A 25,917-nucleotide genomic window follows, 5' to 3' on the forward strand; every position below is an offset into this window, starting at 1 on the left:
AAACATAACACAATTTAGTGCAATTTTCCACAGTTGACATATGTTGATCAATATAGGACTTAGAATTTAACAAGCATGGAATTTCAATTAAACTGAATTACTGAAGAGTACAGTCATCACCATACCCACAGAAAGGTGTTTTAGCAAATGAAACAGCTAAAAAAAACCCTCTCTCCTCATGCTGTGCTGCAGCTGGTTTGTGGATTAAAAAGTAAGCTTTAGCTTTCAACTTTCATCAACACTTAATTCTTAAGCAAACCATGTCATTAAGGTAAATTGTTTCTCTTCCCTCCCCCCCCTTTACCTCAGGATAGTACTACATTTTTAAAGCATAAAGGAGGGTTACTTGCTAGAAAAGTAAGTGAATCCGCCATCAATTAGACGATGGATTAATAAACACCCAACCTGACTACCTCCAATTAATAATTCTACAGTCCTCAGGTAAGAGCTCTTGTATTTGTATATCGCACGGAGATCCACTGCCAGTCAGTGTCGATGATTCTGGGCTAGATGGACCAATGATTTCACTCGGTATAAAGCAGCTTTCTGTGTGCCTGAGTTCCTATTCCATTAAACTCCAGCTATGGTGTTCATGTGTGGTTGTGTTGTGTGAAAATCCATCAAAGATCAGGTAACAGTAGAGATGGGCAAGCTCTCCTAAGCTCTCCTAGGATTAATTGGAGAATGCCAGTATGGACCTGTTCAGACAACATGGTACGTCATGGTTAGGCTACTAACCCTTTTGCAGTAAAGGGCTAGTGAACATGTTTAAACTATGGTTATGTAGCCACCATGGTTAGGAATGGTTCACATGACATGCTAAGCCATAATATGTAATCACCATGGCTTAGCAGCATGTCATCTGAACAGGGTCTATGTCAGGCCAACAGAGGATGGGAAGGAGAAAACCTCTCCCTGTATGCTACTGTAGCTTCTCCCATCATCCCTGCTTACCAGGGAAGGTGAGAATGTTTTGTGGAGGCCGGATGCAAGAGCTACCATGGACTGATGGAGATGGGGGAGGTAAGCCGGCAATTCTTCTCTGGCTCAGATTTTAATAAAGCAGGCTTTCATAAGCCTCTGAAATTCTTCTCTGACTCTAAGCCTGAGCTTGGAGAAGTTCACTGGCCAGTTTTCTTAAAAAGCACATGTTCTATCAAAGATTTCAATTCATGGTGTGAACTGGCACTGTTAGATTACAATTACATTTTCTTTTCTGTTGTTGTTATTTGTCCTTCTCATAAGGCCTATTTGAACATACAACAAACTGTATGTGGTGGAGTAGAGGGATCATGGCTCGCACCTGCACCAGCTCCACATATTTGCCACAAACTGTAAATGTGTGTAACATATGCATATTTCTTGCAATGCAGAATTGCCAATGAATTTTGCTTATTTGGTGTTTAAAAAAAGGCATATCTGGCTTACATGTGTTGGATAGCATTTGCCCTTTGGTGTTCAGTGAAGCCATGGCTATTTCAGTAGGTATTTGGGTTATATATTAATTGATTTGGGACTCAGCTGCTCCTTTATGGTTTTATATTTGTTTTGGTTTTTTGCTCTTACTGATTTTAGTTGTTGTTTTCTGAGTTTTATTATTTTGCTGTCAGCAGCTTTGGGGATCTTTTTGATTGAAAGCAGGATAAAACATATTTTAAATGAGCAAATAATTTAGACATTATGGCATCAAGATGTGAGATGGTAGGCAGGTGCAAACCAGCTGTCCTACCATGCTTTAAATATAAAAAATGTCACTTGCGTGACTTTATCTTTGTTCCATTCTTTCACAACCCATCTATTCTCACTCAATTTGGGGGCATAGAACTATGAATATTTTCCAACTCATACACATGGTTTTAGGAAGTAGTCTTTCCCATAACTATTGGGATTGCATATGTTTTCATACACCCGATTATACAAGCCCTGGTCTTTAACCAGCAGCTGCCTGACATCTGAGTATTGGTTGGAGTATTGGTTTCGCCCTTACATGCATTATCATCAATTTGTAAGCAAATACATGTAGGCAAAAAATAATAAAATAAGTTTCCCACATTTATATCTCATCCTTCCTCAAAGGAACTCATGACAGTTTACATAGATGGAGTTGTCCTACTTTATGCTTGGAATGCGGGAGAAACCCATTCAGTTCGCAATTTAATGCAAACTTACCTAATTTTGCACTTTCAAACCAATATGTAGTTATCCTTCAAAATCTACATATCTCTGTTTTTTAAAATGGAGTTCTTCAGTTAAAAAAAAGGTATATATTATTAAAGTGCATGCAAAGCTACAAATAACATTCAAAATGTTGTTGTTATTGTTGTTGTTGTTGTTATTAACAAAGCTGCTCCCCATTCAAGAATTTCAGAGTGGTGAACAAATATAGAATAAAAACAGAATAAAAATACATTAAAACACATTTTTAAAAGAAGCTAACTGCAAATAAAATCATGGCTGGTCATTAAGGGAAGGAAAATTGGTTGCAAAACTGTGTATATTAGGCAAAATTGCATAAAATGGCAGGTATTGGGAGAAATGTGTATGTATTTTCATGAAAATATTTTTGAAAAATAAATTCTCAAACCAACTGATTGGAAAAATGAAAAATTGAGAGAATCAAAATTGACAGATACATCCATTCCTACTTTACCCTTATCACAAACCCTGTGAGGTAAGTTAGGCATAACAAGAGTAACTGTCATAAGGTCACCCTACCTGCCTTTCATGGCCGAGGTGAGGTTTCAGGCACAGGTCTCCTTAATTCAAGTCCAATATTCTTGCCACTACAGTGGGGTAGTAGTAGATAACCCGATGTTTTGGACTTCAGCTCCCAGCTTTCCTGGCCATTTGCTATGCTGGCAGGGGCTTCTCGGAGTTGACATTCAAAACATCTATAGCTCTTCCTTCTGCCCACCCTGCACTACACCACACTGGCTCCATGTCTATGTATCAGGCATGTTGTGAACCTCTGAAGAATGATTGCCACCTCACAAGTTTTAAACCTGGTGATTTTTCCATGCCCTCCTTTGTTTAATCTAGCAGTGCTAGCACATGAATATTTGCATCCATTAGCAAGATTCTCCTGGAGTCATTATCACTTGAAGCTCAGGTGGTTTCAATGGCACAGAGTGCTTTCTACCAGCTTTAGTTAGTGGCTCAGCTATGCCCCTATCTGGACAGATATAACCTGCCTTCAGTAGTTTATGCTCTGCTAACCTCCAAGTTAAATTACTACAATGAACTCTATATGGGACTACCTTTGAAGATAGTTTAGAAGCTACTGCTTGTGCAAAACGTGGCATCCAGATTGATAGCAGGTAACAGAAGTTCTGAAGACATAACTATGATTCAGGCTCACTTGCACTGGTTGCCTGTATGTGTCCAAGCCCAGTTCAAAGTGCTGGTTTTGACCTCTAAAGCTTTACAGAACCGCAATATCTCATGGAGCGCCTCTCCCAGTATGGATCTACCTATATACTTTGCTCATCTGCTCAAGCCTTCCTCAAAGTGCCTTCTCTGAGGGAGGCTCAAAGGATGGCATCAATGGAGGGGGCATCTCAATGATTCCCCCCTCCAATTATGGAACACTCTGTCTGGTGAAGCACACCTGGTGCCAACATGATGTGTGTGTTTTTCAGTGCCAGTTTAAGAATTTCCTCTTCTCCCGGCATTTGACACCATATGATCAAGTTTTAATGGGGCCTGGGACTTACTGTTGATTGTTTAAAATTGTTCCATTTTGTCCATTGGTTTTATATTTACTATACTGCATTTTTAGGATTTTAATTTTTCTAACCCCCCCGCCCCCCGAGAGCTTTGGCTATTACCCGATATAGAAATGTAAGAAATGAAATGAAATGCATATGATGCCACATCTGCAAAAGAGCATTGGGCAGAATTGTTTTAGATTCACTTGAAGCAAAGCTTGTTTGAGGTCCCTTTTGCTCTTCCCTTTCCCATACTAGCAGACACTGTAAATTCAAGTGTGAAGGAACCATGCCTGTGCAATTATCTTCTGTCACAGGACTTGCAATCTGCATCATTAGCCAGGCATTAATGTTGGCAGAAGAACAAGACAGGAAGAGGCTGTGTTTAATATAAACACCAGTAAATGGCAGCAAGCCTGTGCATGCATTTTAACTTCCTTTGTTCCTTTATCTTCTCCACATTGGGCTGTACTTAATGCAGTTAAATAAAACATGCCACACAATTAGGGGGATGTAATACAGATCACTATATCTATCTTACATGGCTGTTGCAGTGTCAGCACCCTGAAGTTCAAGGCAGGAGACAGCCAATACTTTGCTTAGATTATAGAGCTGGCAGTTTGATACAGGCGTTGTTTCCTGTGGAGCACACAATCATTTTATTAAACAGGATTTGAAGGTTTTTAAAGCACTACAGAAACACGTGGATGTAGATGAGAGTGCGATGAATGAGCATACCATGAGCAATGGCACCTGGAGGAGAAGGCTATCAATTAGGGGTGTGCACGGTCCCCCCGCTCCGCTTCACTTGCAGATCCGCCATTTTCCGGATCGGGCCGCTCCGCCCCGCCCCCGCTCCGCCCACTTCCGCTCCGCTTCACTCGGAGCTCCGGATCCGGATCGGAGCTCCGTTTTCCCCCCCCATAGGGTTGCATTGAAAGCTAAAAAATTATACAACTTTTTTTCTGTGAAAGTTAGAAACCTCACGTTTGGCACCATGACACCTCATGGGGGTATACACATGCACGCCAAGTTTCAAAGCAATCCCATCATCCCCTGATTTTTGGGGAATTTTTGAAAATCGGGCACCCCATTCACACCCCTTTCCATAGCTCCGTCAATTTGCACGTTAGAAACCTCAAACACGCCACCATGAAAGCTTATCCAGGGATACATACGCACGCCGAGACTCAAGGCAGTCCCATCATCCCCTGATTTTTGGGGAATTTATGAAAATCCAACACCCCTTTCCATAGCTCCGTCAATTTTGCACGTTAAAAAACCCCCTCAAACTCACCACCATGACAGCTTATCCAGGGATACATACACCGCACGCCGAGACTCAAGGCAGTCCCATCATCCCCTGTTTTTTGGCGGGGCTTAAACCTGCAAAATTTGGAACTTCCAAAACTCCAAGTGAGCGCAGGAAGAACTTCTCCCCTGAGTCAAAGCCACACACACACAACATCCCTGCGAGGTGGGCAGGGGAGGAGGGAGGGAAGGCAGGCAGGCAGGCAGGCATGCAGCTGGCATTTCTGGGGGCATAAGGAAGTGAGCCAAGGATAAGCCAGTAATGCATATAAAATGGAATAAATAAATAAATAAACAAAGGAGGGGTGGAATTAAAAGCAGCAGTGTTGCTCAATAAACAGCAAGAAGAATTTTTTTTAAAAGGCTATATTAAAGTCATAAAGAGAAAGTCAGTTCCATATTCAGCAGTGGAATAGGTTCCTTCAGTACTGCTGTCTAAACTGCTACCAACAGAATATCCCATTTTCCTCTCCTAAGTAAAACTGCTAGTGAGTTGACCTGGAATGGGGACCATACGTTAATGATACCTTGTTGACATTCTCTATAACAAAAATTCTCCCTGCTTTTCCAGATGTGGCTCTTTTTTTTTTTTAATGTGCAGCAACAGAGATGGCACTCATAGTCACTGGCATTTGAAATTCCATATCTATTTAAAAATTGCAGTGGATCTGGCTGTTAGCAGGGGGAAAACACAATACAGGGAGCAACTAAATAATGCAGTCAATTATCTACCCAGGTGTAGCGGGTACAAACCATTTTCCAAGTCAGAGAGAATTCTTGATGAGATAAAGGGAAGCAGTTCATAGTAAACTGCAAATGTAAGGTGAAAGAGGAGGGAGAGAAAGGGGAGAGAGAAAGAGATTAATTCCCCTCTTGAATGAGAAGTGTGTTTGAGGCTGACAGATGGGCTGTAAATACTCAAAACCAAGGACAGGAGCTGAGAAAGAGACAGTCTGGTGATTGAAGTGTGATTGTGATTGAGGTAGTATGTTTCTTAGCCAAGGTGACTGTTTTTGCGCCGGGGTGGAAGCAGAAATGGAGCACGTGCTGGGGGGCGTGCGGAAGAACTCACGACAAGGGTGCTGCACTTCTCATCAACCCAGACTAGGGGTTGAATCTGTAGACTTGGTAAGTGATATCTGGTTCCCGGCGGGGTTCTCCTTGCAGGTCAAAAATTTACTGCCGGCTTTCTAAGTGAGACGTCAGAAGGTAAGAGAAAGGAAGCGAGGAAAATTATTGAGCTGTCTAGAAGTGGTGAGCAAGGTAGCCATGTGACTGGCAGTTAATCACACTGTGGTGAAATGTGACCAATGGCGATAATAACAACAAGCACTACGCTTCAGTAGCAATTCTGCCTCAGAAGTAGATATTCTAAGAAAGACAAAAAGTGCAGGGAAATATCTCACATCTAGGCAAACAACTGTTCTGTACCTTTTCATAAAAACATAGAATTTATTTATTTATTTATTGTATTTCTATACCGCCTAATAGCCGAAGCTCTCTGGTAGAGTTGGAAGGGGACTACTCTAATAGTAGAGTTGGAAGGGGACTATAAGGCCATCGAGTCCAACTCCCTGCTCATTGCAGGAATTTTTTTAAGGGTAAAAAAAAACAAAACCTCTCTCTCCATCTCTCCCCCCCTTCCCCCACTGACCATTTTTTCGTTATTTTGATATGCTAAACTGTGGAGCTTTGCTCTGTAGATGTAAACAGATCATAATGCAGGGATGTAAACAGATCATAATGCAAACTGTGGCCCTCCAATTGTTTTGGCCTACAATTCCCATGAACCCTAGCTAGTATATCAAATAGTGAAGGATGATGGGTGTTGTAGGACAAAGCATCTGGAGAGCCACAAGTTGCCCACTCCTGTCAAAATGGCTTTGTACAACCCAGCAAGTGACTACATTATGCCCAATGTGTACTAGACACTCTACAAAATATGATTGATCACCCCTGACTACAAATCTGCAAGAAACAGAAGAAGGGGAAGGAGGAGAACACTACAGGAGCTTCGTCCAAAAATATTTAATTGCCAGCCACTTTTAGAAGCTGAAATGTTGTCGATTGACAGCTCAATTCTGTAAATAAACCAAATATCATGTATGACCTCCTTTTAGACGAGGAGGCTGACCTGGCATGCTTCACAGAGACCTGGCTGGGAAATGACAGCGGCCCGACATGGGCCCAGGCCCTCCCAGCTGGGTATTGTGTTAGTGAGCAGGTGAGGAAAAGTGGGCGGGGGGCGCGGAGTAGCTGTGGTCTACAGGGATCATCTTAACCTGACCAGGCTTCCAGTCCATGAATTGAATCACATTGAGTGTGTGTACCTGAGTCTAAAGATCAGGGATAGACTGGGGATTTTGTTAGTGTACCGGCCACCCCGCTGCCTATCAGACTCCCTGGCCGAGCTCATGGAACTGGTCTCGGAGCTGGTGTTGGAGTCACCCAGGCTTTTGGTCCTGGGCGACTTCAACATCCCATTTGAGGCCAGTTTGTCAGGCGCAGCTCGGGAGTTCATGGCATCCATGACAAACATGGGCCTATCCCAATTGATCTCTGGACCCACACATTCAGCAGGTCGCACCCTCAATGCTGTTTTCCATTCCAAACAGACAGATCTGTGGGCGGAGGTGATAAATACCTCTGCGTTGTCATGGACAGATCATTTTCTGGTCAGGGTTAGTATCGCAGCTACTATCCGCCCCTGCAAGGGTGGCGGACCTATTAGGATGGTCCACCCTCGAAGGCTGTTGGATCCTCTTGGATTCCAGAAAGCCTTAGAGGGTTCTATGGCTGGTATCGTCGACGATCCTGTTGAAGCCCTGGTTAACAGATGGAATCAGGACCTAACTAGGGCTATTGACATGATCACCCCCAAACGTCCTCTCCGGCCCGTTTCTAACCGGGCACCCTAGTATACAGAAGAACTCAGGGAGCTGAAGCAGGAAGGATGACGACTAGAGCACCAATGGCGGAAAACTCGACTTATATCCGACAAGACACAACATAGAGAACATCTTCGTTCCTATGGGGTGGCAATACGTGCAGCGAAGAAAGCTTTCTTCTCTGCCCGCATTGCGTCTACGAATTCGCATCCAGCTGAACTGTTCAGGGTGGTGAAGGGGGTCTAACGGAGACACCTTCACCCCTGAACCTGACTTTAGAGCCTTTGGTAGTTTGCTGTGATGCCTTTAATGATCATTTCACAGATAAAATCTCTTGGATAAGAGCTGACTTAGACACACGCATTATAGCAGAAGCTGACAATGGAGTGTCCAGCAACTCCGCGAGCAGGATTATACTGGATCAGTTTCAGTTGGTGAGTACCGAGGACGTGGACAAGCTGCTTGGAAGAGAGAGGAAGACGACTTGCCCTCTCGATCCCTGTCCTTCTTGGCTGGTCGCCCAGGGAGGAGATGCAGTTAGATTACAACTACAATGTATTATTAATGCATCTCTCAGGGAAGGGAGTTTTCCATCATGTTTAAAAGAAGCGGTGGTACGGCCACTTCTAAAAAAGCCCTCCCTGGATCCCCTGGACCTTAATAATTATAGACCAGTATCAAATCTTCCATTTTTGGGCAAGGTGATCGAGAGGGCGGTTGCTCACCAACTCCAAGCAGTTTTGGATGACACAGATTTTCTAGACTCATTTTAAACTGGTTTTAGGGCAGGATACGGAGTTGAGACAGCTATGGTCGCCTTAGCGGATGATCTACGCCTGAGTATTGACAGGGGGAGTGTGTCCCTGCTGGTACTCTTGGACCTCTCAGCAGCTTTCCATACCATTGACCATGGTATCCTTCTGGATCGCCTGAGAGGATTGGGAATTGGAGGCACTGTCCTTCGGTGGTTCCAGTCCTACCTCTCGGGCCGCTTTCCAGATGGTGATGCTTGGGGATAGCTGCTCCTCAAAAAAGGAGCTGCTGTGCAGTGTAAAGCAAGGTGCCATCCTTTCCCCAATGCTATTTAATATTTACATGAAACCGCTGGGAGAGATCATCCGGAGGCATGGGGCGGGGTGCTATCAGTATCCTGATGGCACCCAAATATATTTATCTATGCCTTCAATAACAGCGTCAGCTAAGGATAGTGTGTCTCCTCTGAATGAATGCTTGGAGGCGGTAATGGGCTGGATGAGGAAAAAGAAACTGAAGCTGAATCCAGACAAGACAGAGGTGCTCGCTGTCAAAAGCCACAACCTAGGTTTGGAGGTGTGTTAACCGGTTCTGAATGGGGTTACACTCCCCCTGAAAGACTGTGTTCGCAGCTTGGGGGTGCTTCTGGATCTGTCGCTCCAAATGACAGCCCAGATAGATGCGATGGCCAGGAGTGCCTACTATCAGCTTTGGCTGATACGCCAGCTGCGCCCCTTCCTAGAGTTGGAAGACCTAAAGACGGTAGTGCACGCACTGGTAACTTCGAGGCTTGACTTCTGTCATGCGCTCTACATGGGGCTACCTCTGTGCCTAGTCCGGAAACTTCAATTAGTCCAAAATATCGCAGCCAGGCTGGTCACTGGTACACCTAGGGGTGACCACATTACACCAGTTTTAAAATCTCTTCACTGGCTGCCGATTAGTTTCCTGGCAAAGTACAAAGTGTTGGTTATTACCTTTAAAGCCCTACATGGTTTGGGTCCAGGCTACCTGCGGGATCGCCTTCTCCCGTACAATCCGCCCTGCACACTCAGGTCCTCTGGGAAGAATTTGCTCCAGTCAACAAAAACAAGGCTGACAACTAGTACCCAGAGGACCTTTTCCTACGCCTCTCCCAGACTGTGGAATGGCCTGCCGGAGGAGATTCGTCAACTTGACAGTCTTTTAGAATTTAAAAAAGCAATAAAGACTGATCTATTCCGGCAGGCCTATCCAGTGAAATTTTAGAATGTTTTCAGGATGTTTTAATCATGTATGGTATGTTTTTAATTTGTTTTAATGTGTATTTTATCTCATGTTTTTATACTGTTTGTTTTACACTTTGAATTGTTTTAGTTTTTGTGAACCACCCAGGGAGCTTCGGCTATTGGGCGGTATAAAAATGCAAATAATAATAATAATAATAATAATAATAATAATAATGTCTACTCAGCCATCAGTTCCATTGAATTCAATGGGGCTAACTACTAGGTAAGTGAGCATAGGATTGCAGCTTGGGAGGAATTTCCTGACTCCTGATTTGCCAGCTATTCTGTCTCCTGAACCTTGGGACTGTTGGATGTCAAATTTCAAACTGTCATTAAGATACTGGTCAATACTCAGAGCACTCAGCTAACTGTGTTCAGCTACATCTGTATATTATGATTCAACACCATGCTCACAGTATTGCTCCGATGGTCATGAGATGCCTAGGATCAACACATGAACAAAAGCAGGAGGTTAAAAGAATGATCAGAATAAATTTATTAAAAACTGGAGGGTATTAAAATGGCATTAAAATTGTTGAGTGCATATTTGAGGCTAGAAAAAGCATCAGAAAAATCCTAAGTGATAAAGCCACATTTGAACAATCCATATGGCCTCTCAGGTGATTTGCACACCGTAATATGCAGAAAATGGCAGCCTGAAATATACAGCTGGTAGCTGGAAGTAAAATATTGTGGCCCTATCTGGCCAGAATAGTACTGATAGAAGAATGAGGAAGTGTGCAAATAATGATACATTCAATCTTGAAATAGAACATTTAAATGCAGAAGTTTGGATCCAGAATTGACTCTCCATGAATGAAAGGGCTCGTTCCTTTGGTGGCAGGGTCATGATTTTTGCCAATTCCTCCTTCCTCCTGCAGCCCGCAAAGCTACCTCACGCACTATTCTGGAAAATCCCCAAACCTTCCAGAGCAGATTTTGGAGAGCATAGGGGCTGCAGGGAGAAGGGAAAACCAGCAAAAAATAAAAATAAAAATAAAAAAAATGGCCTCCCCCTCTTCTCCTCATGAGATCATCTACTTTGTGGTGTTCTGCTCCACACATCTCTGGATCTAATCCAGAGTATTAAAATCTAGTCAGTGTGCATGCCTACACACACAAACACACACACACACATTCATGCACACTCACTAGACTTTAATAATCCATATAGGGCAAGGTAAGAGATACATGACCGCTCCCCCATCAGCTCCCGCTAGACCTGAGAAGGTTTTCATCCAGGAATCCCATTAAATCTCTTGGCAGTGCTAACCACAGAGCAGCCCATTGACCTGGATGCCTGCCTCATGACTTGGTGCTTTTCCTCCCACTTCCCCTGGACCCACAACTTACTCACTCCTGATGACAAATGAGTTGGAAATAGACAATGGGATAATTGTGTAGGGTTCTTCCCCACTTGCAACGTCCATGATTCTGCATTAGCTGCAGAAATGCAATCTGACTCTCTCACCCTGGCTTTTATTCCTCTCCCATTCAAACTCAAAGTGGTACTTTAGTTCAGCTTGCTTATGCTTCTTCCTTCCCCTTGATTGCTTTCTGCACTTTCTTTATTTGCCCATATTGGCTTGCTTTTCCGCAAAGTGTATTTATTGCTAGCTAGCACACATAAATGCTCAGACATACATTCAATTACCCCTGAACAATTTCCATTTACTTTCTATTTTTTTGTTTTTCTCCTGTTCAGTTTCATCCCAGGTACCGCATTCTCCAGAGTGTGTTCAACTGACATGCCCTCTTCTTCTAGTTCTTCTTTAATTAAGGACTTGCACTAAATTCTGGTCAGTGGAATTCAGATGCTATCTTTTTGTCTGTATATCTTCTGCTTGGACTCTTAAATTTACCCAAAAGCACAGAGAAAGAGGTGTTGGGTGTCTGTGTGTATCTTTGCAATCAAATAAACATTTCGTGACTTTTCCCAATATAAGTCTTACTAAAGTTGGGCTTTGTACATTGCACAGAAAATCCCACTTCAGCCATGGATTCTCCAAATCTTCCGTGCCCACATGTGTTTTCCTGTACAAGGGATAAGAAAACTATACACTGTTTTGCTAAGATTCAAGTCCTGTGATTTTGTTCAGTCCTTGATTCTCCTCAGTCTCCCACCCACCCACCCACCTATGGCACAATCCTAGATCCTACTTTTCATATTCAGCACTGGCCTCAAACATTCTTGTTCGTACATATTAGAACACCATAGACTAACAACCATTGCTCTTTCCTGGGTCTGTGCTCTTCTGACTGTAGTCATCTCTTTCACAAGGTAGACAGCTGTCCAGGGATCATTCAGGAAATGATAGACACAGTTTGAGAGAAAGAGAGAGAGAGAGAGGCCAGAGGGAATTACCTTTTAAAATTGTTACCTGGTAGAAGCATTGAAGTTGTCCATTCACATCTAGCTCCTAGACAGCAGGCAGAGTAGGCACTTAGTTCAGGCCATCCTTGTCTCACTCCTTCACAGGTTAATGGTGTGACAGCCTTTCTGTATGTCTTAGGGACTGTCAGCCACTTGGCTGAGTGCTGCCTCTCTAGGGTGTGAGAAGGACATAGAGTACATCACTGTATTTGGGATCCTAGGGTCAACCTGTCTGAGGACATCATCTGATCCAACAATCTTGTCTATTGAACACTATGATGGTGTCATTGGGACCCAGAATGGTGTTTCTTGTCTGTAAGATAGGGCTTTTCTACACAAGACAACCTTCCCTACTCATGGGTTCTTTAGACAATGTTGTGGCCCTCCAGTTTTGCTTCTGTGTCTAACCATCACTTTTGGCGAATTTTTTTAGATCAGAGAAAATGCAGCATGTAATTGTAAAAGCAATAGAAACCTCTTTTTTACTTGTGTATTTGCACTATTCCATATACCGCAGTGCCGCCTAGAGGTTATGTAGCAGGAAAGGAAATAGTCTTTATGTAGTGCTCACTTCTCAGTTCTGTGACAAAACTGTAAGTAGATACAGCGGATTAACAGCCTCATGTGGAAAAGTTCCTAATGTGAGCCCCTACCCTTTACAGCAATCTGTTCCCTGTGGGTTTTTCCATATCCCCTCTACCTCATTTTGCTCTTCTCTCTCATGGCCCTGAACTCAGTCTCAAAGTCAGATGAGGAAGAAGTACTGGCTAATCCTGAGGCTGCAGTGCTACTAAATGAAAAGCCTTGTGACATCAGCCAGAGGCTGCCAAACTGGAACCAAGACCTTCATATGCCCCTTCCTGAGCCAAGTATCTCCCACAATACCACACCAGTCCAATGGCACAGGTAGGGCACCAGGCCATAGAGCAGGGATGGGAAATGTGTGGCCCTATGGGTGATGTTGGGCTGCAGCTCCCAGCATCCCTCTCCTTTGGCTATGCTGGCTGGGGCTGATGGGAGCTGATGTCAAGCAACATCTGGAGGGCCACATGTTCCACACCCCTGTCAGAGATTGAAGAAGCACCCATCCTTAATCTGGAAGGTTGGCCCCTTACGGATCTGTGATGTAGGAGAAGTGGACTGGATGCTGAGGCTCAAAAGGCCTCTGTCCAGTCCAGATTTCCTCTGAGCAAGTTGCTCACTCAGACTTAGGTGTGAGGCTGCCTTGTGGGCTTCTTGTTGGGACCAGGACAGGATGTCCTCCTTTCTGAGTAGCTGTCACTGTCATTTCTGCATTAGCCATCTGCTCTCATGAATGCATTTGTCTCATGAATGCTGCTCTTCTCTTGTCAACTCCTGCCACCTTGTCCTCTTTCCAAACCGAAAAACTGTTCACCCACTGCACTCCTGATAAAACGCCTGATACTGTTGTTGGGGGTTATAAAAATGGATCTGTCAAGTTTCTCTTCTTAATTCTGCCAAATTCTGTTGACTGGAACTTTCAACTCAACCCCAGTGTCCCATTGCCTAGAGAAGCACTACGTTTAATTGAGTGGTTTGAGATGCAATATCTGGATGTTGTTAAACCTGAACTGCCACTATTTGAGTTGCTTGAGTATAATTAGTAATCCAAAAATTGTAAGACTACCTCACATAAGGAATGCACTATAATTCTTCTGAGAAAATCCTGGCCTCCACAGAGGTCAGGATTTCCTCACCATCATCGATATAGGTATGCGAATTTCAGACCCGGGAGCCAAATCCAGCTGTCCTGGGGTCCCACTCTGGGCCTCCAGATGGCCTGTAACATATGCAGAGTCATGTACATGTTTGTGTTTGAGTTGTAAGGTTTTATCCAGGTAAAATAGAGTTAATGGAATGTTGGTGTGTGAGTGACAGTAAAGAAGGGTTGAGTGAGAAGAATTCTAAGGAGTTTACTAGGAGATCCCTGATAGTTTAACAGTCAGGTAGGGTTTAGGGATTCAGCTAAGATACATCTAGTGAATGTGGTTGTGGGTGATGGGTTTAGAAAGGGTAGGTAGGTAGATAGGTTAGGACTAAGTATAAGATTATTAAATAATAACCTCTTTTAACCTTCTGGTATATAATAAAGTTTTATTTGTTTTATTATTTATATAAATTCAACATGTCAGCTTGATTTGTTAACACTTCTGCTTCTGCTTCTTTTTCTTCCATTTCTATACCTCCCCACAGCCAAAACTCACTGAGAAGTTTACAACAATTTAAACATTAAAAACAATATGCAAAATTTAAAAACACACAATGGACTGTACACACAGAGACAACATACATCTGAAAACGGCTTTCAGCAATCAGCCAAACCACAAAAACCTTTCGGGGATAGATTAAAAACCCATCACACACTGCTAAATGCCTGGGAAAAGAGAAATCTGTTTTGCTGTTAGCTACACTTACATAAGTTGAAGGAAATTAGCTAAATCATTGTGTGTCTCCTTGACCCAAGATAAAAAGGTGGAAGCTTTGGGATTCAGTGTGGACAACTGAGGTGAAAACTGGAGGGAAAATAACCTGGAGTCCGCAACGTCACATGACTACTCCTTCTTCCCCTGGCTCCACCCTCTTTCCCCCAACTGCTGGTCATTTCCTGGTTTTTTTAATCATTTTTTCAGCATTCTGAAAAGGTTGAAATCCTTCTCCAAAGCCTTAGAGCTTTAAGCTAAAATATGCTGATTTTTTAATTTGGCCCTGCCCCTTTTGCCTTGTCTCCACCCACCACTGGAATGCAGCCTCCAAGAGCTTCTTCAAAATGGATTTTTTCCCTTGGGCTGAAAGATTCAACACCCCTGACATAGTTGATACTCCATGAATGAGACCACTGAATCTCATTGAGATGCAATATGCGGTGTTACGGCCTGAAACAGCTCTCTGATTGTCTCTAATCCACAGAACAATTTCTCATTCTAAATGAATATTAGCAGACACCATAGATAACGAAGGAAGAGAGATAATATGAATCGTCGAAGCAGACAATAGCAACGAGGGGAACTTTCTCCCACCCACCCCATTTTAATTCTGACCTTCCCTTGCAAAATCGCTTTCTTACCCTGCTCTCCTTTGCCCCATATTTACAGCAAAAGAATTACCAGAGCCCGGCCTCTTGAATTATTCTCTCCTCCCTGATAAAACCTTAAATCTTTTTAAAAGATTGCTTGTTTTAATTGAAAAAAAACCCCAATCAATCTGCAAGGCTCCCCATCCTCAAGTAAATAGCCCCACAAGCAGTAAATAATCTGTAGCGAAGCTTTCAGCAATAAAGGAATAAATAATCCTGTATTTGCTGTATCCGACTTGATCTTCAGGCTTTAAATCACTGTGCTTTACACTGAGCTCAGCCAAAATACTAAACGCGCTGGAGCATGACCATTACTTAGGGACTGCAAGTCTTCTTTTTAAAAAACGTACCGCATCAAAGACTGCCATACTTTTTCCCAGAGGAACTCTGTCAGAGTCTGCTGGGGTGGGTTTTTTTGCAAGCGAGTTGGCTTCCATTCCACTCCATCTGCTCTTATATTAATGGTGAAGAAAGTACTCTGGACATAGAAAGAGTTGGGCCACTGAGAAAATAGCTAGGGACATTGCAGAACAGCACTCCCAAGAGGTTTCTAAGAAGAGAATGGATGACCATCTATTGGGTATTGCATTAAGTTTTGCAATCCCAGTTTGACAGAGGTTTAAACTGGATAAGCCATGAGATCCTTTCCATTTTATGTGATTCTGTGACAGCATGATCCAACACCCAATGAAAAGACTGAATAATTTCTTACTTAATTCAGTCCGGGTCCTCAGACTTAAGATTTCCTAACATATTTTTCAGTCAGTCCGTTTCATTTCAGTTCAGTGTGTCTATACTGTTAGCTTCACCCTTCCCGGTGCCTGTTTACACTTCCCTGTGCCTGTTTGCATTCTCTTTCCCTTCTTATTGTTTACTACAACTTTACTAGATTGTAAGCCTATGCGGCAGGGTCTTGCTATTTACTGTGTTATCTGTACAGCACCATGTACATCGATGGTGCTATATAAATAAATAATAATAATAATAAATAAATAAGTAGCATTTACTAAGGTAATTTCTCACAGTTTTCTTTGTGATGCATTGTACTAGAGTCTTTCATCAAGCAGGACATTTGAAAACTACCCCTGATTTCCAAAGATCGTTTTTGTGATTGCAAGGCAATTTGTTTCTTCTGTGTTCAAGATGTGGTAGCACAAGGCCATACTTTAATTGACATATTTGTGTGTATGGAATGAGTACCATCTTAGTATGGCATTTCCATGAACTCATCTATCTATCTATCTATCTATCTATCTATCTATCTATCTATCCATCTGAACAGTTCAGCATAGGCTGACAACTAAGTTCAGTTCTCCTTTTTTGTTTCACCAGAAAATTACTAAGGGCTGTAGCCTTGTACACACTCACCTGGAACTACACTCCATTGAATTCAATGGGACTTACTTCTGAATAAATACATCCAGAATTGTATTGGGAAAGGATCACTTTTTAATCCAACTTGTAGGATGTAGAGGGTGTTAAGAAACCAATTTCTACCACCACCCTGTAAGAACATAATTTTGAAGGACAATTCATAGTTCTTTATAATGTGATGTGGAGAAGATTTGTTTATATTAAAAAAATATATATATTAAAACGACGAGCAATCAAATATATCTTTCTTAGTTCACTTAGTCACAATGCTTCTGAAGCTGACTTCAGAACAACTACCTGAAAATAGAAAATTAGCATACCAAGGCAAGGCTAGAATTCTTATGTGACATGTGAGTTTTCTATGTGTGGGTGTATTGGGGCATATGCACATGTGTGTGAATTGTGCATTTTGAAATTCAGGAAGACTATATCATATGGTTCTACTGAAAGTGTAGCTTAGCCCTAGATCTCATTATCAGAGCAAGTACCAGGTTTGAGGGGGCCCTGAACAAAATTCCTCCCATATTACCCTGCAAGCTTACTATGGGGGCAGTGAAGTGAGTGGTGCTGCTGCAGGGGACAGCAGCAAGGACAGAGGGCAGCAGTTAGGCTGTCATCTTAATTTCCCCACAATGTCTCTGGGCTTCTCTAAACAAGTGATTTATAGCATGCCTGTGACTGACCACTCATGGAAGTTTGTAGATCAATTACATGACATTGTGAACAGCCAAGACATCTCCTGTGCTACCAGCTCTTGTCCCACTGTCAGAAAACACAGAGGTAATCAGCTTTTTTAAAATAATAATAATAATAATAATAATAATAATAATAATAATAATAATAAATCCACATGTAAAGATGGTGTTGTGCTATAATTCCACCACTAGATGGCACTGTTTTATTGGGTTGAATAGAAGAGGCAGAGATAGGAAGTACTCAACAGAAACCACGTGGCCACCCATGTAATTGAGCTGATTGCAATTCCAAAACAAAAACAGAAGCAGAAGCAACAGTTTTTTTTTAAAAAAAAAATCAAAAACGTAGAGAAGCTCTCTGATTGAGGCTGAGAGGCATTTGGGGTGGGGGAGATTGTGGGTCTGCAGCCACCTCACCTGGTACTTCTTTTTGGAGTGCCAGGATGTTTTTAATAATGGGTTTTTTAGAGAAAGCAGGCATCAGCAACAGTGTGCCTTTTGGGCCCCATGGGCCCCAGCATTTGCTTCATTAGCGTTTGCTCAACCATGCCCCACAGTTCCCACAAGCGCATGCTTCCTGCACTGCACTACTACAGACCACAGGTGAATACATGTACACGGGCAAATACATATACAGATGCATTTCTTATGCAAGGGACAAAAATGAATGAGGGAGAAAAATCCTCTTCCCGATAAACACTTTGATTTCTGTCATGGCAAAAAGTGACTTTCCCACAAAGCTGGCATATTCAGTAGAGCAGCTATGTCTCGTGTTTGCTCTTTCTGGGCATTCAACTCCCTCCCTCTTCCCTCTCCTCTTTTTTTCCTAATGTAAATGCTTGCATAAAACAAAGACGCACATAGGTCTGTCAAATGGTACCTCCATCCTGGAAGGTCATAGTTCTTAATCCTCTTAGGGGATAGACTTGGATGAGTTCCATAAACTAATAACCCAGCCAATAGCATTTCAAGTTGATGGAGGTGCTGTCCTCTGGAAGAGACATAAAAGTTAAGATCCAATCCATTTGATAGAGACCCCCACAGGACTTATCAAATATTGAACGGAGCTGCTAACTGCGTTTGCCCTTGTCAAATCCTTATCACCACAGAAACCTCGCTTGCTGTGGAATAGAAATGACACAACAGATCTTATGAAAATGAGATTGTGGGTTTGAAAGGAGTCTAATTATTTCCAATAATTGCCGCTGCTTTGCAAAACAGGGGGATGGAAAGTCAGCCCACAGCCTTAAAAGCAGAATGACCCTGCATTTTAAAAAGGGAAACAAGCTGAAGGATGGATCATAATGCCACTGGTCTCTGCAGTGGTGACATTATTAAATGATCAGTGAGCTATTAAAGCTACAGTGCTTAGTATCTCCCCTAAAGACTCATAGTGCTAACAGGTTTCCAAATTGAGGTTTTTATTGCCAGAAGAAGGCTCTATGTGCAGTTCTTGAAGCTGCGATTACAGGGAATAGTTGTGAACAGACTGACACTAAACAGGAGCAACAAATCTTCTTGAGTGAATACTAGCAATGGATGACTCCCCTAAGTGTTTCAGTATGACAGCAAAGGGTACTATAGAAATTGAAAGAATACTGCATAATAAGAAACTGAAACTAATCAGTAGTTTGGGGATTGGGATTGGATTTAAATAAGGACTAAGATTTTATGTGCCCTTCTCTGTCCATTTGGGATGGGTAAAAGTGGGCAGCTGATAGCTTTACTGGAAATTGATGTCTCTTCCCTGGAGCTTAAGGGCTGTCCCTTTGTGTCTGTACTAGTGCAAATCCTGTGTCACCATGGGGGCTCATGGTTCTTTTTAAAACAATTGTTTACCATTTCTTGACGTTTGAGGTCCAAAACAAGTAAAGTAAGGTTTTTCTCTTTCTGGTGTCTTCCCATTCCTTTCTTTTCAGCTTCTCTTCCTCCTCTTCTAACTACCACCAACTGACTTTTCTTCAGCCCCTTTTCCAACTTTCTGCGCCTGTCCTTTCATTGGCTCGCCATTCTAAGACCTCACAGTAGTAAGCCTTTAGGGTGACCACATGGAAAGGAGGACAGGGCTCTTGTATCTTTAACAGTTGTATTGAAAAGGGAATTTCAGCAGGTGTCATTTGTATATATGGGGAACCTGGTGAAATTCCCTCTTCATCACAACAGTTAAAGTTGCAGGTGCTCTGCCCTCTTTTAAATCTAGTCACTCTAGTATAACTCCAGCAGTATAAGGAGTATAACTTCCGATGCAACTCACTAGTAGAGAAACGGCTTATCGTTTCTTTTTGACCAGAAAAGAAGATGGAAGTGAAACACTAAGTCAAGAGCCACCCTGAGAGTTGTAATGAGAGTAGGAAGCAAAGTGTTTTGCAAGTGGGTGTATGAAGGGAAACAATTCTGGGTAATGCCAGCAGAAAATTGAAACTTTGGGCAGCGGCCAGTGTTTAGTTCCATTGTAGTGAGAGCTGCTTTGTGTTAAATAAAGTGTTTTCTTCCACAATTGAGTCTCCTGTGGCATAATTTTATAAAGTTTTCAGCTGCAAGTATTACATGGTGTAGGTGCAGGAATTGAATCAGTGAAGCAAAAAAAGAAAAGAAAGAGAAAAAGAAAAAGAAAAGAACCAGCTAAAGTCTTCAAGCAAGTGGGTGCTGAAGGAAATGATGAAGAGAAACTGGAAACAAGGACTTTGGTTGTACTGCATTGCAAGTGGAGCAGAGAAAAAGTATGGGAGACTTCAGTGGGCACCATTTCTTCATGTGACTGGTAAAGAACAAAATAATTATTTTAATATTTTTCAATTTGATGACTATGCAGATAAGGGGAAACATCAGGATTTAATCCATCTTTTTGTACAGAGAAAGGAAATATTACCAAAGAAGGCACATTTCTTTTACTTGAAATCAAAGTGAAGATTAAACGCTCTTAACAGAAATGTATGCATTTGGGGAGCTGTATAAATCATTGTTAAAGACCGCATTGTAGTGTAGCATAAAGTCTAACAGAGTGACATCCAGAGACAGAATTAATCGTGGAACATGCAGTGGATATATGCAGGGTAGAGGAAGTGACTACAGAAAAGGCTGAAGGCAGTAGAAAAAACAAATGAATGCTGTACTATAGAAGAAACCACCAGGCAGGAGCAGAACTATTTACAGTTCTTGATACTAATAGTGCATTTTGGCAAATAAAGTTGGATAACAAAAATAGGCTGTATATATCCAAAAAACCTTTTGGCAGGTACTGATTTACATAATTACCATTTAGTTCCTCTTCAGATCCAAAAGTGAATCAAAGGGTGAGCCAACACATATTTCATGATCTTCATGACATCACATGTTATACAGATGATACTCTGGTGTTTGTGGAAAGCAGTCAACAACAGAGGCCATTTCTACATGAAGCGTTTATTGTGTGCTCATTATTCCCTACTCATGGTTTACAGGTTCTTTAGATGATGTTGCGACCCTCCAATTTCACTTCTGTGTCTAATCATCTTTCTCGCCAAGTTTTTTAGAACAGGGAAAATGTGGAAGTTAGTTGTGAAAGCAAAAGAAACAGCTTTTCTCACTTGTGTATTTGTGCGATTCCACTATATCACAGTGCCACCTACAGGTTATATAGTGGAAAAGCAGGAAAGGAAACACTCTTCATGTATTTATTTATTTATTTATTTATTTATCATATTTATACCCCGCTCCTCAGCCAAAAAAGGCTCTCAGAGCGGCTTCAGATCTCAATTCTGATGAAACTGAAAATACATACAGCGGATTAATTAATTAATTAATTTAGAATATTTATATACTGCTCCAAATTGAAAAATTTCGGAGCGGTGTACAAGATAAAATGAAAAACACACACACAGAATAACAGCTAATTAACCGCCTTGTATAGAAAAATTTGTAATGAGAGGCTGAAGTGAGTTCTAGCCAGGTATCAAATGAGGAATCTGAAACTGAGTAAATGAAAATGCAAGTTTGCCATGTTGAAATAAATAGCTTAAGCAAAGAAGAGTGAAAAATGTGATGCAGCCCCCTATGCAAGGGAAGGGAGCTTATGTCTTTTCCCATGCACTATTTTTCTTATCAAAATTACCCCTTCCAAGGTACTTTTTGTCCATAGGGGTTGGAGGAGATACCATAGGACGAACAGCAAGTGTAAGGGAGAAGTTTTGATAAGAAAATGATCTGCACAAAGATAAATTTCCTCCCGTCCATTTGAGCATCTAATCCAGGTTGCAGTTTACCACAATGTCATTGATTTTGTTGTCATATTGTTTTGTTTTAAAATTCTTGCATGCTATCTTGGGTATCTATTGCATAGAACAGCAGAATGAACTTTTTGGAATGAATAAGTGACCACAGTTGCTCTGAATTGTGTGTGTGTGTTTTAAAAAAGCAACCCTGGGATTATTTTATAAAGTTTACAGTAGCAAATTCTACAGGAATAGAGTCCCCTCGATTGAGCATAGTGTCCTCTTCCACATTCCTTAGGCCAGTGGGGAGTACTGGGCCTTCTCCACTGTTGAGTGTCCTCTAGGTCATGGGACAGGACTGAAGCGCAGTTCTAGATTTTAGGTTAGGCTAGTCTCCCCCAACCCCCTACCAATGTGTTAGATTACAATCCCCAACAACACACCTGGAGGGTCCCAGGTTGGGGAAGGCTGGGTTAGGTCACTGAGGTGTGACTGTGCCAGGTGCCATAGGTCACAAAACATGGTCAGCTGTGATTTAGTTAGCTCTTACCTATTCTTGGAAGTCTTAGAATGTTTTGTTTTCTGTCCTGCTTTTTGATCCAGCATTACATCCCATTGCTGAAATAGCTATATGGCACTGTCTGTAGTAATTCTCTGTCCCCAATGCTCCAGCCTGCTTCCTGCTCCCTATTCTAGCATCCTCTAACCTACTTCTGTCTTCAAGCCTCCTCACTATGGCCTGTGTTAATTGAATCTGACCCTGTAATGGATGCCAGGGCCTTGATTAATGACCACCGTTTGTTAGGCCTGAACTAGCTGGAATGGTTCTGACAACGGCTACTTGCATGCTTGCCATCAACAAACTGGCTGATAAAACTGTGAAATGTTGTGGTTATGCATCTTAATATGAACCAATGCTAGACATATTCTTCATTAACTTGTCTGCCTCATTTCTGAACCCAAGGCAAACTACTCATGACAAACAATGTTGATTATGAGCTGACGTCAAACTTTACTTGAAGCAATTACAGTGTTTTGTTTCTAATTAACCTTCATCAGTTTTTAATGTAAGCTTGGTTATCTTCTAGAGTTGGAGGCCTTGTTTTCACAATCAGCAAATGAGGTGGTAAATCTAGACTGAGCCACTTGAGAGTGCAGCTGGTGTCTCATATGATTGAATTATGCACAGAAAAAACCTTATGCACATAGAACACTATGTCAGGGGGAAGTATGAACAGCCTTTCCCCTGATGGGGGAGGATTCCATAATGTGAGTCCCCTCCCCACCCTACAGTCTAAAGTGGTACAGTCCAGGCACAGGTTTACTTCTTTATCTGCATGTGAAAACCAGGCCTGATTCAAGTTGAAGTATTGAAACTTGGACGTTCTTGTCAATAAGAGTTGATCATATATATCGTCTACTTTCTTTCCCACGAATTGAACAGTAATCCTACATAGGTTTCAGGGTCATTTTTACTATTAGGCCTTAGATCATTTACAACTCTAGTTGCAGCATGTAATACTTCCAGCTTTCAGCCACAGAGCTAAGATGTTAGATGATTTCACATTAGTCATGTTCTGTATTTGAAATAATAGTAATAATGAGCACAGATTGTCCCATGGCATGTGAACCTTGCATCGTAAATTCATTTGTTTTGATATTCCTAATGCGAGTAGGCGGATAATAATGAAAGCTTCATTTCGAAGTTGGCATCTTTATATTAAGTGCTTGGAAAACATGAAATATTATACTTCTGGAAATTCCCACTAGTAGAAATTACATCAGGTAATTATTGATACCAACTTTTTTTCAAAACACAAATAGGTTATCAGAATTGACAAAAAGCTAATAAAATGTCTGTGTACACAAAATGGAACTGCACACAAAATCACTGACATTTGCCATAGTTTTCATGGCTATAGCAATTAGCAGGCAGAAGCAAAGTAAATGAATTTTTCTCTGAACTCTGTGTTATTACTTTAAATGCATTTTTAAAAATGCATATCTCACCCTTAAGCATTCAGCATCTGTCTACTTATCCCCAATCCTGAGATTTGTCTACTCCTTCATCCAGTGTGAGTCAGGACTGGATGTTACGTTCAGTGTAAATAATGTAAAGGAATTATATAATCAAGCCCAATAGGACATGGCCTTACTTGAAAATTCCCTTTTGAATGACCAAGTTATATGAAGGTTTGTAGATCAGGTGGGAGTCTGCTTTGCAATTTTAGCAACTATTTGTGTGGATAAAATGACACAATATTATTATTTTTATTTATATAGCACCATCAATGTACATGGTGCTGTACAGAGTAAAACAGTAAATAGCAAGACCCTGCCGCATAGGCTTACATTCTAATAAAATAATAATAAAGCAATAAGGAGGGTAAGAGAATGCACCAAACAAGCAGTATAAAAGTCAGAACAATTCAAGTTTTAAAAGCTTTAGGAAAAAGAAAAGTTTTTAGCTGAGCTTTAAAAGCTGCGATTGAACTTGTAGTTCTCAAATGTTCTGGAAGAGCGTTCGAGGCGTAAGGGGCAGCCGAAGAAAATGGATGAAGCCGAGCAAGGGAAGGAGAGACCCTTGGGCAGGTGAGAAACATGACATCAGAGGAGCGAAGAGCACGAGTGGGGCAATAGTGTGAGATGAGAGAGGAGAGATAGGAAGGAGCTAGACAGTGAAAAGCTTTGTAGGTCAACAGGAGAAGTTTATATTGGATTCTGACGTGAATTGGAAGCCAATGAAGAGATTTCAGAAGTGGAGTAACATGGTCAGAGCGGCGAGCCAAGAAGATGATCTTAGCAGCAGAGTGGTGAACAGAAACCAACGGACTGATGTGAGAAGAAGGAAGGGCAGAGAGAAGAAGGTTGCAGTAGTCCAACCGAGAAATAACCAATCCATGAACAAGAGTCTTGGCAGAAAAGACTCTTGTATAGTTTGTACTCTTGTATAGCTGCTGATAACCATTAAGGTCATCTCTGTAGATTTCAGCTTCTATTAATCTAAAATTTGCTTATCTGCCACATCACAGTAATTTACCTTTCAGTTGTCTTGACTTCCTTTTTAAAAAAAAACTCACCCAAACAAATATTTTAACAATTCCCCTTAATTAAATACTCACAGATATGAAACTAGGTAGGAATGTTGCCAGAACATTTTTGGATTACTACAGACTAAATACCATTATAGAGAGACCTTTGGCACCCATCTCAAGTACATGGTAAGTTGTTGTTTTTTAACCATCTGTCTGCTTTAAAAATTTCCTTACCTTGTTGTTGTTGTTGTTGTTGTTGTTGTTAAACTTGGGTACAAAGTTACAGTTATGTGCCTAGGCACAGTCATCCTGATTTAGCATGGAATTCTCCAAAACCTGGACCTCCCATGGTAGTCCTGTATCCAAATAGTCACCATACTATTTAAGTGATTCCTTGTGGGGAGGACAAACATATGTGAGCTTGCCTAATGCTTTTCTGATGAATTTTGGAAAATCCAAGTTGTTGAGAAGTGGGTTACGAGCTTGTTTAGAGAGTGAAGCTTTTCTCAGTGTATTAAATTTTAGGGATGTGTAGAATCCTCTTGGGAATTTTTGCTAGTATTATCAAAATCCTTTTTACTTTCCTTGATAAATTCAGGAAGAGATCCTAAAAATCTCTTAGACACCTCTTTGCCCAGCCCCCTGCATCCTTAACGATAAATTATTTTTCTTAAGCTTTCCAATTTTAAGCGTGTATATTTAAATGATATAGTTAAGGGTAAAGGTTATGAGCGCACGCATGTACTAATGAATTAAAAGTATTACTGGGAAGTGGTAGATAAGCTGTGGAGTAAGAATAGATGAGTTTCATACATTTCTTATTCAGCAACAGAGATCTCAAGGCATTTCTCTCTTCAAGCTACTTGAAGAACAAGAATTTTAGCTGGGCACAAAAGGAACTCCCCCCTCCTCCAATTCACAGAATTAACCATGAACTAAAGATATTGATCTAAGAGCATATACAGTCAACAGGAACATTCCTGGCCAGTACATGCACTAAGTGTATGGTGAGTTCCCTGCTGAAAAGCTAGTGCCATTTCCCCCTGAAATTCCTGTTTTCAATGAAGAAGGCAACTTTGTGGACTGCATCATCCATGCAGGTTTCTGTTTCTTTTGTACAACCCACCACACCTTCAGTGGCCGATCAACATGCCAAAGGGGCTCCATCATGGCACAGAGTTCTCAGGCAAGTTCATACGGATGGAGGTGATTCCTGAGCATAGTCAGA

The 25,917-nt window shown here is 41.6% G+C and overlaps 1 protein-coding gene across 1 annotated transcript in view; it reads left to right on the forward strand.

Annotated features, from left to right (window-relative positions):
* AGBL4 (AGBL carboxypeptidase 4) overlaps positions 1-25,642 on the forward strand; it is a 957,560-nt gene extending 931,918 nt beyond the window's left edge. The window contains exons 12-13 of the mRNA XM_063136171.1: positions 24,779-24,875; positions 25,516-25,642. Coding sequence (XP_062992241.1) covers positions 24,779-24,875; positions 25,516-25,642 — 224 coding nt within the window. The remainder of the gene's footprint in view (positions 1-24,778; positions 24,876-25,515) is intronic.
* The last annotated feature ends 275 nt before the right edge of the window (positions 25,643-25,917 follow it).

This window comes from Elgaria multicarinata, chromosome 1, assembly GCF_023053635.1.
Source record: "Elgaria multicarinata webbii isolate HBS135686 ecotype San Diego chromosome 1, rElgMul1.1.pri, whole genome shotgun sequence".
NCBI classification, from domain to species: domain Eukaryota; kingdom Metazoa; phylum Chordata; class Lepidosauria; order Squamata; family Anguidae; genus Elgaria; species Elgaria multicarinata.